Raw genomic sequence first — 14362 nt, 5'->3', positions numbered from 1 at the left:
GGAATATGACCATTTAATTGGTTGGGTTCACACTCTTCTTCCAGGTTTGTCCTCTTTAAAACCTTCATAGTTAACTACTGTAGCATCTTTGAAGTTACTATTTTGTTGAATGACAAAACTCAATTTCTTTTTGCAATAGGAAAATATGAATCAGAGGAAGACAGCCACAGGGCTGCCTTAGTTTAAAAACCTGTCGATTCATGTATTTGATTATTATGTAACTTTCTGTACATTTGAAATAACCTTGTTATGTTTTGTACTGCGAATAGGATCAACCAATGGGAGGCTGGGAGATGATCAGGAAAATTGGAGACACTTCGGTCAGTTATAAATATACCTCAAGATATGTGCTGAAGGCAGGCCAGACTGTTACAGTAAGTGAATTTAGTCATCATTTAGTTTAACTTCATTGTCTTAATAGAAAAAGTAGTTCAAAAAATTTGTGGCCTAAACAGAAGTGTTTTAGAAGTGGGCTTTAAAACAGCTTTGACAGGGAGTTGGGTTGTAGTTCAGTGGTAGAGCACTTGCCTCACATGTATGAGGTACTGGGTCCAATCCTCAGCACCACATAAAAATGAATAAATAAAATATTGCGTCCATCTAAACTAAAAAAATATTTTAAGCAGCTTTGACATTCTTAGGGCTTTACAAGTGTTAATTAAAGATATTTAAAATTCTGTCTACTGAAAGTGATGAAAGAATTGACCTTTGAATTCTTTTCTCTTGTCTCTTCCAGTAGGTATAAAATAGCTGTTTCTCCATGGATACTTACAGCCTTGTGTAATTTAGGAGATATTGTTTGGCCCAGATGGTTGGGAAGTTAAAACAGTAATTGCCTAAAACAGCAATCACCTAAATCACCTTGGACAAGCTTCAGTGTCATCTGAGTAGTATTTTGGTGTCCAGGCTCCACCTAAACCTTAGCTATTCCTGGGGTCCGGGTATGGACGTATTTTGAAAAGTACTTCTGTGTTAGATACTCTTGTACAGAATCACTTTGTCATTTTGTTTTTGCATAGTATTAGTGTTTCTAGATTTAGAGTGATGTGCTAGTTGATATTCTGACTCTCTTGGTGTGTTCTAATATACTACATCTTTATTGCTAAAATACTATTAGCTCACTTTTTAGAGAAGTGTACATCTTTTGGGTAAACACAGAAGAATCCTTTGACTTAGTAAGTAGATTTAACAAACAATAAAATATACTAACTTTGATACAGCAGCCAAAGAGGCACTATTTTCATCCCTAAATAGTGTAAAGGTGTCCCTTTAAAAAATATTTTGTATTTTGTTATTTTATTTATTTATATGTGGTGTTGAATTGAACCCAATGCCTCACACATGCTAGACAAGCACTCTACCACTGAGCTCAGGGTCTTTTTTTTTTTTTTTTTTTTTTAATGGAATTCTCTTTTAAAAAGTTTTAAACAGGGCTGGGGATGTGGCTCAAGCAGTAGCGCTCGCCTGGCATGCGTGCGGCCCGGGTTCGATCGTCAGCACCACATACAAACAAAGATGTTGTGTCCGCCGAAAATTAAAAAATAAATATTAAAAGATTCATATTCTCTCTCTCTCTCTCTCTCTCTCTCTCTCTCTCTCTCTCTCTCTTTAAAAAAAAAGTTTTAAACATTTGTTTTAAATAACATTTATAATTTTGATTTTTGCAGACCTTAGTGTTGTAGGTCAAAGCTTTAAAATACAGGTTAAAACTGCCCAAAAGATGCCACTTTGAAAATATCAGGTGCTAATTTTGTAATTATGGGTAAAAATCTGAACAAATATTCTAACTATATGATCTTTTCTTGTCTTTATTATATTGAGAAAATTGCTCAGTCCTAGGAAAGCTACATAATGTGGTGAAAATAATCTGACAGTTTAATTTAAAGAATTCAGATTTGAACGTTCTCTTCTCTAAAATAATATGAAGCTATTATTCAAATCCCCCCCCCCACATACACACACACACTGGGCATACTATCTGATGGACTAACTAGGTAGATCCTATGGGTCTCATGGAGGACTCATTTATCATATCAAGTAATGTACTTTTTTTTCCCTTCAGTAGCTCCCAAAAAATGAGATAAGAAGCTTTTGGGGACACAATAGTAATAGGTGATATTTCTATAAAATTGTGCAAGTCAAAAGCAAAGATCAGTTTAAAATTCTAGAATAGAAGCAGGAGAAACCTATGTATAATTTCAAATTTTCTTGTAGCCATGTTTTTAAAAGTAAATTAATTAGAACTATTATTTTTAACCCAGTATTTCTAAAATACTATTATTTTAATGTGTAATCAGTACACATAAAAATTACTGGTAAGGTATGTTACATTCTTTTTTCTAACTAAAAAGTTTTTGATGTATATTTTATTCTTATGGCACATTTCAATTTGTCTAGCCACCTTTCATATACTCAGAAACCCATGTATGGCTACCATATTGTTCTAGGACATACTAGTCTTAGATTATTACCAACCAGATCACTGAGGTCTTATGATTACTATCGTCATTATTAACACGAAAGCAGCTATGTAATTCTGTATACATTAGTGAAAAGTATTGGAAGAAGTTAGGAAAACACATCTGTATAATCTGAGAGATGGATCCAATCCAGTGTTTTCATCCCAGTAAATGTTCCTTTTAATGCTAATAGATGCTCTGGAAACTTCAAGTGAGCATCTAAAAGGTAAAGGCTTTTTCCTAATTAGTAATTCATAGATTTTTCTCCCCATAATTAAATATACCTGCCTTTGCCATCTCCAGCTTTCCTCTTGTAATTATAAAGTCTTTTTATGTTATGACAATTTATATATTTAAAATTTTTTTACTTATTTTCATGTGATCTTTATAAAAGATCAGAGCTGGTCATATCCCTGTGGCTGAGGACTTTGGGGCTGATTGAGATGTAGTGATTTGTCTAGTATTCAAGTCTAGGTTTTCTGACTGCCAAGTTTTCTTCACTCTTTCTCTACTTTCCTGCCAACAAATACTTAAAAAGGGGGGTGGGGTGGGATTTTATGCTGATGAGAAGGGAAATATAATTATTTTCTTTCTTTGTCTATTTCGATAACAGTTATATTTTCCCTTGAACACTAGGGTGATTTATCAATTTTCTGCATTCTTTTTGGAATTCAATCTTCAGATTGTCTGGGTTATTATTATACTTCTCTGTTTGAGATATATCAGTTTTTATATGAGTACTGTAGATGAGCTGTCTGCTACAGAAGGTCTTCTTAATTCCTACTGTTGACAACTGGAGGACACTATAGGAGGGGGTCAGAAGGCTCTCAATGTAAGGATGGCTCATAAACCTGTGGAATAGTAGAATGCTAAGGCTGTTGTTAATTAGTGAGCTAGGATCTGTATATGGGTAATCGCTTCCTCTTCATAATAGTCTCACCTATTATAGGTACCATTTATGCCCCATTTTATGGATTTTGTGGTGTGTAGAGTAGGATGGGAATGTTTGGCAGCTTTACTTCACAGACCAGTGAATCAACAAAATCATTTATCATGGAGAGGCTGAGGCCTTTAGAAACTCTGCAAGTTCTGGATACACAAGTAGTTAACATAGCAACTTGGAAGCTGGGGCAGAGTTCTCAGACTTTTAGAAGTAGGAGTTTGTTGCTGTCATTGACATGTGAGAGAGCTGGGTTTTTCATGTATTTTGATATCTTTTGTCTTCCAGATTTGGGCTGCAAATGCCGGTGTCACAGCCAGTCCTCCCACTGACCTCATCTGGAAGAACCAGAATTCTTGGGGCACTGGTGAAGATGTGAAGGTTATATTGAAAAATTCTCAGGGAGAGGTATGGCCTATACTGCTATAATGTTGGATTTCACCAGAAAGTTTATCGTATGATTTCTTCTCAGAAGTCAGATTGCAAAGTGAAGTTACTGTTGCTTAAATGATACCAGGGCTGCTAAGTAAATCAAAATTACAGATTTTAGAAATAAAATGAGTATATCATAGAGTACCAATTATTATTAGTACATGCTCCAATTGTGTCCCATTTCTGTTGGTCTCTACTGCACATTGGCTTTGTGACATTGAGCAAGTTACCTCACTTCCGAGTTTTCTCACTTTAATATAGATAATTAATGTGACAGTATAAATGAGATGTTAGTATGAACCAGGCAACCTTCAAAAGTGCTTGGAACACTATCTGGCAAGGTACATTCAACTAGTAAGTACTTGATTAACTTTTTTAGTGGCTCTCAGAGTGCTCATGAAACAGTTTGAAGACTGAGGGGTGTACCTGTACTATGCTTTCAGTTTGTCAGTCCTAGAATTCTTATGAAAGAACCTTATCTCCCCACACTGCCTTGTAAACACACATACACACACACACACATACACCCACACACACCCTACTGATGTTACTCTTAGAAATGCTTCTTTATAATAAAGCAGCTGTTGGAGCTGGTAAAGAAAGGCTTCATCCCTGTCTCTACCCAGCTCCATTATGTGGGTCCTGTACGAAATGTCATTGGGTCATTGTTTGAAATTCGAGAGTCCCTTCTTTGTTGCTCTTCCTATAAACATGTTCATGGGCTTGTACCTGGATTCAGGTGGTTTGTGCGTCTCAGTTTCCTCCTCGTTGAAGTGCTGCTGCTTCTTCTCTCTCTGTTTGCCTTGAGAGCTCTAAGCTGGTTTGCCAGGAAGTCCAATCCCAGTGCCTTTTTCTGACACTCTTACAGGTTCTGACTTTTCATTCCACCTTCAGGCTCGAAGGCTTTGCTGGTTCCTGCCTTACAATTGGACCAGGAACACTCTTCGGACTGAGTGATACTGAGAAGGGATTTATAGGGGAATATTAGGCTGGCATATTTGTATGCCCCGGGTTACTCGTTGGAAGATCCTGAGCATCTGCTAGCTACCCTGTTCTAGAAGCCAGTTATATTTTCTTTCATTGTGGAGCTTCCATTCTAGACAGAGTAGGGGAAACTGGCAATTAAGATAAAGTGATTGAGTATTTCTTTAAAAATGCATTTTTTTTTAAAAAAAACTGTCTTAAAGAGTCATCATAGATCTGCTTTATGTAGCATGGTCAGAGAAGTCAGACTTGATGTGACATCTGAGTCTAAACCTGAAAGATGAGAAAGAGCCAGCCATTGTGTGAACAGAAAACATATTCCCAAGTAGTGGGGACAACAAGAAAGAGTTTGAGGTCGCCATTGTTGCTGCCAGAGAGTAATGAGGAAGGCGGTACTCAGCCAGCAGGGGCAGATTATGTAGGTTCTGATGAGAGATGTAGATCTCACTCTCAGTGCAAGTAGAGGCTTTTGGAGGGCTTTTAGAATGACATGGTAAGATAAATAAGGAGAAGAAGGAAAATTTGCTGCTGCGCAAGTTGTTAGGGGAATAAAATAGGCAGAGGTGAAAACGACCAAGGAAAATACCCTAGACTGAGATGGTTTTCTAGGTACAAGAGAAGTAAACCAGTTGGATGGTATTTGGAAGTAGAGTTGATAGGATCCACTGATGATATTAAATGTGAGGGACACTCCCTTTTGCTGCTATCACTGGTATAGCAGTAGCTGAAATGATGTTTAATCCTTTGTGACTTTTGACCAAAGTAAGAATTGTAGAAAACATTTCTGTGTACCCTCCCACATTTGCAGGAAGATTATCTTCTGTGCTGGAAGATTATCTTCCCTTCTTTCTAAAGAGCTAAGATGGAATTTTAGCTCATACCCCACCCAAAAGGAGGATAAAGTTCAAGTGGTCTGAGGACACTATACAGGTCAGCAGATTGGCACAATGTTCTAGGTTTATAGGAAGAAATAAGCCATCCACGTAGAATGACTGTAGCGGTGGGAAATGGTTCAACTGCCCATGTGGGCAAACCCCACCCACACAAGGTGGTCATCACCAGGCTAATGCTGGACAAAGACTAGATCTTGGAATGGAAAGCACTCACCTTACCAAGTAGGAAAGGAAAAGGGCAGACATAAGGAATAAATAATTGAAAGATGCAGGAATACAATAATCTTATATGCAACTTAGATTAAAAACTGCTAAATTGAAAAAAAATATAGATGAGGGACATGAAAGGGCAGGAATTCAATTGACTTCCTAGTTAGTTTGCTTGGATTGCCACATTTCTAGTACCATTTATTGAGGAAGGAACAAGAGGTGACTTCTGCAGTATAATTCTGCATCATGCACGACCAGAAGGACGAGAAGTCATACTTCATTTATATAGTGTATCAAGATGGATTCTATTGTCATGTATAACTAATTTGAACAAATATTAAAAAGAGAGCTGTCTTCTGGCCACATCAATTTGAGATGCTGGTGGGATATGTGACTGAAGCTGTCTAGAGAGCTGTGGGAATATTAACTGGAAGCCAAGGCTAGAGGTATTTAGGGGTCCTCATCACACAGATGCTATCTAAAGTTATCATTCTGGCTAACCACAAAGTTTGTCAGAGAGGAAATAAAGATCCACAATTAAGACCCAGAGAATATTAACTTCTAGGAATAAGTTACAGCAGAGAAGGTAGAAAGGTACAGCTAGTGAAGCAGGAGAACAGGAGTGTGGTATTGGGAGAGTGGAGAGAAATATCTGTGAAGAAGGAGGGAGTGTTCGGAGTGTTCACAAGATCAAATCAGTGGACCTTAGGAGCTTCTCTACCCCCAGAACACCGATTGCAGACCTCTCCCCACAGTGCTTATCAGATTGTCCTTGATTGCTAGAGGAAGCACATTGAAGGTGGGGCCCTGTTCTGATCTATCTTGACACTGTGTCTGGCCTGTATCAGGCATCCAGTTGTCACTAACATTCACAGAAAAAAGGTAAATAATGGTATTCATTAAGGTGAGGTGTTTACATGAGAAGTTCTGTTCCTGGCCATCTTCCCATCCTACCTTCACTGTAAACTGCTCTGCATAAGGAATTCATGTCTCCTGGATGAGGTGTGCCCTTGATCTCAGACTGAAAATGAAATGGCATCTGAGTTTTTTCATTGTAGGACTTTACAGTAAAGTTGTGAGATTTTAGGGTATAGGTCTAGGAATTTACCCCCAAATAAATACCTCATAGGTTCTCAGGGTACCAGATAGTGTACCAATGCCTTTAGTAATTCACTGACTTCAGGGTGCTAGGTCTTCTAGTCTCCCTTGAAGCCCTTGCTCATTTCCTGCCTTACACTGTGGAATTCTGCCCAGCTGTGGTAGGTGCTGCCACCCTAGTGCTGGTAGCTCCTCCTGAACATCTGAACTATGTGTCTCTCAAAACATAGTTAAGAGCAATGATTTGCTCAGATCCAAAAGCACTGTTTATAGACATACCTGGAGATTGAATAGGCTTTTGTGAACCATGGAATCTCATCATCATCTCTACCATTTTTTTTCCTTTTGTTCCAAGTTAGAAACAGACATATGGGAGGATACTTGTAATGCAGTAGCAGTTATCATGATGGACTATGTCTTACACAGTATTATTGATGATATTTCTATACAGCTAACCAAACTTAGGCTTCCCTTCCTAATGTAAACACTGAGTATTATTTGCTTTGTTTGTTCATTCTTTCAACAAATGTCTACTACTTTCTGCTTGTTAGGCTCTGTATTAAGTGATTTCTGTCACAAATGAGGAGAGAAAGTACTCTGAATACAGTTTTTATTTCTGTGATCATTAGATAACACATTTGGTATTTATTCATTTAATTCTGTAGGACCACATTTATTAGTAGGTACAGGACCATATTAGCAACACACATTTTTATGAGATTATAGGTGATTGGTTTGTTTATTTTTTTTCCTTGTTTTGGGGCATTAGTAGTATCAGAAAACCCGGTTAAACTGACTTTAAAATAATGGGAAATTTTTGGCCTTACCTAATAAAAAATGGAGATAGTGGACTTGATCTAGTGGCTCACATAGTGTCCCCAAGGATTTGTGTTGTTTGTCCTTGGATTGCCTACCTTGAGGATGCAGAAAACCCAGGGTACTGTACAACTGAGCTATACCTCAGCCCTTCTTATATTTTGAGAAAGGATCTTGCTATTGCTCAAACTTGCCTTGAACTTGGCAGTCCTCCTGCCTCAGCCTCTCAAGTCTCTGGGATTACAGGCGTGTACTATCATACCTGTCTCATTCTTTCTGTGGGAATGAGCACCTCCTGTGAGGTTCCCATCCTGGGCTTTCCTCTTACTGACCCAATCTGGGTTACATGCCCCTTTTAAACAGGAGGAGGAGTTGGTGCTTGAGCCCTCTTCTATGACTAGTAAATACTTGGCTCCTTGTGACACATGTGCTCCTTGACAGGAGACGGGCATCCAGATAAAATTGGGGGCTCTTATCTGGACACAGAGGGAGGGGTGCTAGGTAATTAAAAACAGTGAATGTCACCACAGTAAAATCAAATGATTTTCTATAAGGGAAATTAAAAAAAAAAAAAAACAAATCCCTGTGCCTTCCACAATAGAGGTATGACTGAGATTTTTGTGTATGCAAATGATTATTTATGTACATGGAAAAGTAATAGATAACAAGACAATTAACTCTTCACCTACACTTTCACTGTGGCTGATTTTCAGGCTTCTAATGAATTCACAGATGTGAGGAGGTGAGCACAGCTAGCTGCTGCCTGCTGACATCAGTGCATCTCTGGACATATTAGTGTGCTGTGCTGAGCAGGTGCAGGCCAGCAGTACATTTTATAAGGGGAGTAAAATCTGACATGTAAGACTGCTTATGTGCCTGTCCAGGTTACTTGATAAGGGTTGGGCACCTTGTGAGGGCGTCTTTTTGGGGTGTAACCATTACCATCTAACAACAATTTCCTGTATCTAAACCTCCCAACAACATTTTGGTTCTAAATTGTTATTTGTTTGATTATTTTTCTATCTAGATTTTTAGAGATTGTTTAGTTCACTCATATTCCATATTGATGCTCTGCACTGGATTAATTGGTTTTTAAATGTTATCAAATGAAAAGTACTTAACAGAAGGCTTACATTAAAAATAGTAATGTTGAAGTAATTCATAATTAATGATGTTGAGCAGGTTGCTGTTTCCTAAGATTCTTGTTGGGGTTAATAGTCTTGAGATGCATCATGAGCCTTTTGAGCCGTGTGGGATCTACATGCCGTGGGAGCTGAGTGTGCAGGTCTGAACCTGGGTTTTCTTCCCCTTTCTTTTCTCACCGACAGATGAGTTGAGAAAAGCTGGGTACTCAGAAAACTTTTTGAGAACCTTTTTTTCTGTTTTTTTTTTCTTTTTTCTGTTTTATATGCTTCTATCTCTCCTTCTTTCAAAGAATCATAATGGATCTAAGGAATCATGTGCTTTATTATTATTATTAATTAGGTTAAGATAGATTGCACAGAAAAGTTTCTGGCTGAGAGACTGGAAGTGACCGATCTTCTTTAGTCCTGCAACAACAAATCAAAATCCTATCCTACTTTCTTACTTTATTTATAAAATATATCCTTAGACATTTCAATTTGAAACCTCATAACACTAGTTGTTCAGTTTCTTCCTCTTTGATTTCAAACTAGATGGTCTATGTTGAATTTCAGATTAGTTTTTGTGGAAGTAAATTTACTGTCTTCTGCTATGGTGTTATCTTCTTGAGGGTACAGAATAAAATTAAATGCTCTGCAGCACTCTCCAGGACACACTCATTTAATAGCTGCCAGACCATCAGGTTGTCCTGTGCTTAAACAGAAACACTGCTGCATGTGTCCAAGTCAGCATTCTTTACAGGAAAATGATCTTTGTTTGAACAGAAATAGTTGGGAATAGTTGCTTTCTTTTATACCTGTAGCAAAGATAGATCTATTTCTGTACAGAATAAATTGGAACCTCACTAGTATGTTATTAGTAATTAGTGCTTATCCATCTGATTCAGTTTCCTTCAAGAAGAGCCACTTGCTGAAGGGATGAAAAAGGAGCTTGTCCTTTTCATCTCACTACTCGGGTGGTTGTTTTGTTACCATGGTCCCTGAGATCACAACAGTTGGCACCTAGCTTCATTTTATTCAGCGTTTATTTAGCACCATCTCTTTGCTAGGAGCTAAGATCTTGAAGCTGAATTTTTGTTGAGTTCTTTAAAGAATTTAGTGTGCCAAATAATTTGCACAGAATTCTTAGTAACAGAATGGGATAAAAAGCATTGGAAACTTCTCAGCAGGTATTTTAAATTGGATATCAGTAGGTCCCCTGAAGGGAAAATTTAAGGTCTAAGAACTGCTATTAATTGTGTAAAAATTCTAGTTCAGTAGCTAACCTCCTAGTAGAGTGGCTTTTTTTTTTTTTTTAAATAAACCTTGATATGGGAATGCTGTTTTTAAGCAAAAAAAAAAGGGCGGGGGGGGGGTTCCTCTTCCCCTGCATCTTTGTGATTAAACTGTCTTGTTTTTAGGAGGTTGCACAAAGAAGTACAGTCTTTAAAACAACCATACCTGAAGAGGAAGAGGAGGAGGAAGAACCAACTGGAGTCGTTGTTGAGGAAGAAATTTTCCACCAGCAGGTATTACTGTAATTTTACATTTAATTTTCATTAATAGAATTACATGAAAGTCTGTTGTGGGTTGCCCCCATTGATAAACCAGAGCAGTGATCTACCAAGTGGGGGTTATACCTCCCGAACTGATGAAAATTCAAGTACTCTAGGTCACTGGTAGAAAATATATTAGCACACTTTTGTTTTTTTCCCTCATTTTCAAATTTCCATCTTGTTTTGTACATATATATGGTAGGGCATATAAATTACTTATAAATGTATATGTATAAATGGATTGGAGTGCTTGACCTGAAACTTATGTACTGTTGGGTTCTGTGATTGAAAATTTGAGGTCACTAAATTAGAGCAAGCATCTGCATATAAACTGAAAAAAGAGTAATATTCAGCTTCAGTGTGAAACAAAATTCCTGCTATATTAAGTTTCTAATTATCTAATTGCAAGATAGATTTTGGCTGATGCTAGGGTTTTTGAGAGCCCTTGAAATAAAGAAACTCCAGATTTGGTCTTAATTAATTAAATTGGAATTATTAATAATGATTTTTCAGTTTATATTCTCAAGCTGTTTGAGTCTAAGTTCCTACCCTGAAACTAAGTCTTATCCTGGTAAGACTTCATCTCTGTGTCTCCAAATTTATAATCTAGGTTTGCTTAGTTTCTTTAGCCCAGTCCTACTCTATAAACAAACATTCTCTAATGTGTTTAGTCCCTAAGGTCGGGAACCACTTCAAGTGGGTTATATGAGATAGAATGATTCTTTTTTCCCTAGATTTAAAATGAGGTTTATTCACATGAACTGGTCTGTATAACTGAAGGATCTTAAGGATCATGTTCTCACTTCCTGTTTTCTTTTTTTTAAATTCTAATTCGTTATGTATGACAGCAGAATGCATTACAAAGATTGATTTTTTTTTTTTTTTTAAACCTGGATGCCTTCTCATATATTTTGGAGCAGTATTTAAGAACAGATGCTTTATAACTTGGCTTTATTAAGGAAACAAACACAACATCATAATGACTAGACAATAACATTGTGAGGTGTTTCCAAGTTCCAGCCCAGTGATCTACATAAGTAGCAGATCAAATACTGAAGAAGGCTCTCTAGGCCACCAGTGTAGTTGAGAACAACACTGGAAAATGGTTCTTGTTTGGTATTTTGAAGGATGGAGGGATAATTGTTATAGGAAGAGACAGATGATTGTGTTTTGAAGGTGTTTTTGAACTGTCTGCTGCTACTTATTAACAGACCACCCTAAACTTAGTGATTTAAAAACATTGGTTTCTAATTTCCCATTGTTCTGCTGTGGTTTGACTGGGCTCAGCTGGTAATTCTTCTCTAGGTGGTGGAAGATGAGTATTAATCATCTAGTTGTGTACAGATGGAAGCTTGTGTGGGGTTGTAATATTCTCTGGGGCTCTTTCTGTATGTCTTCTCACGATGCAGTAGTTTGGCCTAAGTTGTTTGACGGTATGGAAGCTGGTTAAGAGGGTGAAAGTGGAGACCACCAGGTGTAGGCCCTGAGCTGGTACAGCTCCCTTCTATCATTCCCTCAAAGTGAACCATAAAACCAGCTGAGATTCATGGCAGGGGTAAATAGTTTCCTCTTATGGGAGGAGCAGCAAAGGCTTTATTGTGATCTTTAATTCATACAGGGAATGTTTTAAAATATATTCACCAAATGTTTCTGTCTATCCAGTTGTATTTTGGGCTTTGTGTATGAGAGAAAGTTAGTTGAAATGAAGTTGAAAGGTTGCTGTAAAATTGACATTGTGTGGAATGTTCGGGCATGTAACTTCTTCATAGTTTAGAGCAAAGGAGAAATTGAGACCTATAGTTTAGAATATCACTGGGCAAACAATCAGGTACTGACTCTACGAAGGAGATGCCACAGACACTCAGGTAGTATGTAAATAGTGATGCATTAAGGTGAAAGAAAAAGTCAAAGATGTGTAACCTTTTTTGTTTGTATGGTTATAGAAAATAATGTCAGCAGAACAGCTCTTTTGACTGCACATTGGAGGGTGAATCCAAAAGCCTTTTGAATTGACTAGAAGGGTTTTGGTGGATTTTTTTTTTTTTTTTTTTTTTTTTTTTTTTTTTTTGTACAAGAGATTGAACTCAGGGGCACTCAATCACTATTTTGTATTTTTATTTAGAGACAAGGTCTCACTTGAGTTGCTTAGCACCTTGCTTTTGCTAAGGCTGGCTTTGAACTCCCAATCCTCCTGCATCAGCACCCAGAGCTGCTGGGGTTATAGGTGTGCGCCAACTGTGCCCAGGTTTTGGTGACCTTTTAAGAAACCAGTTTTAGTCTAGTCAGTGGTGAGTCAGTAAGTTTTATTGTGAGGAATTAGCAGGTCACAAAGAAATGGATAGGGAAGCCTTTTTGACTTCACTTTTGAGAACAAATCCAATGTAAATGTTTTGAGATACCGAAGTTCCTGTGAAGCATATCATGCACTGATCTCATTTGCTCATTTTTCAAAGGAGAGTATTGTATAGTGATTTTTCAACTTTTAGTTGAATATTAGAATTAATTTAAAGTTATATATAGATACCTTTCCTCAGTTAAGTGAGAAATTCTTGTTTAATTGTTCTGAGACTCAAAATCAGTTTTTTGTTTTGTTTTGTTTTGTTTTTTGAACTTCTGTGCAATCAGAGTTGGGAATTGCTGTTTTGTAATCTTTTGGCGTATTCTAGAAAAGTTGTTCTTAAGAGAAGGGGTTATAAAGGTAAGTGAGAAGTGATAAACGGTCCATTTGAAGTTAGGTAATACAGATTCCTGTAGTTTAAGATTTTTTCTTATTTTAGAATACTGTAATTTGTTTTCTTAGTACTACTTTTTTCTTCTGTTTTTCTTATCAGGGATCCCCAAGATCATCCAATAAAAGCTGTGCAATTATGTAAACTTCTCAAGTCAACTGTCTTCCTCAAGATAAAGAAGTATGGTAATCCTTACCTATATACAGTGCAGAGCCTTCTCAGAAGCACAGAATATTTTTATATTTCCTTTATGTGAATTTTTAAGCTGCGAATCTGATGGCCTTAATTTCCTTTTTGACACTGAAAGTTTTGTAAAAGAAATCATATCCATACATTTTGTTGCAAGATGTGAATTATTGACACTGTACTAACTGTGTACTGTTTGGTAAGGGTCCCTAAAATTTTTGGACTTTTTTTTTTAAAAAAACAAAAACCGTTTGTGTGTGTGTGTGTGTTTCTTTCTTTTCTTTCTTTTTTTAAAGTTCTTATGAGAAGGGGAGGGGAGGTTAAATAAACCACTGTGTGTCTGGGCATAATTTGAAGATTGCTCCATCTAGATTAGCAATCTGCTCTTGATTATTTTCTGCTATAAATAACGGTGCTGTGAGGGAGGGGGAAAGCATTTTTCAATATATTGAACTTTTGTACTGAATTTTTTTGTAATAAGCAATCAAGGTTACAATTTTTTTAAAAAACAGAAAAGAGAAATTTTGTAAGAAGGCAATATTAACATGATCATCATGTAAGCACTCTGGATGAAGGATTCCACAAAACTTTGTTTTATGGTCACTTCTCTTAGATTCTTAATTTCTGAAGGGAATCGGGATGGGGCGGTGGGTGGGCTGGGGGGCGGGGCTTCTCTGTTATAATGAATTAGTCGTGTTTTTTAAGATAGTGTAACATGCTTAAATTTCTTATGTGACATTAACAAATAAAAGAAAAGCTGTTTTAATATTAATCTACTGTCCTTATTAACCCTTTAAAAACAGATTTTGAGAAGAAAAGAATGTTCCAGCTTTGCTTTTGTTAAAATATAGTTTAGTTTATTTGAACTGAACTTTTCTTCTCTTTAAGGCTTTGACAATTGAGAAAGATACACATAAGTGAGCTATTTTGAGGTCTTC

General features: G+C 37.0%; 1 protein-coding gene and 1 pseudogene across 1 annotated transcript in view; both read left to right on the top strand.

The window, feature by feature from the left end:
- The window catches only part of Lmnb1 (lamin B1), a 53359-nt gene extending 39318 nt beyond the window's left edge, over positions 1–14041 (top strand). Inside the window, exons 8-11 of the mRNA XM_026413827.2 lie at positions 270–374; positions 3688–3807; positions 10375–10482; positions 13341–14041. Coding sequence (XP_026269612.2) covers positions 270–374; positions 3688–3807; positions 10375–10482; positions 13341–13382 — 375 coding nt within the window. The 3' untranslated portion in view covers positions 13383–14041. The remainder of the gene's footprint in view (positions 1–269; positions 375–3687; positions 3808–10374; positions 10483–13340) is intronic.
- LOC113200412 (large ribosomal subunit protein uL24 pseudogene) lies at positions 5559–6008 on the top strand (annotated as a pseudogene).
- Positions 14042–14362: the final 321 nt, after the last annotated feature.

Source organism: Urocitellus parryii, chromosome 1, assembly GCF_045843805.1.
Source record: "Urocitellus parryii isolate mUroPar1 chromosome 1, mUroPar1.hap1, whole genome shotgun sequence".
NCBI classification, from domain to species: domain Eukaryota; kingdom Metazoa; phylum Chordata; class Mammalia; order Rodentia; family Sciuridae; genus Urocitellus; species Urocitellus parryii.
Note: the sequence above shows the minus strand (reverse complement) of the source record. Positions and strands in the feature narration are given on the sequence as shown.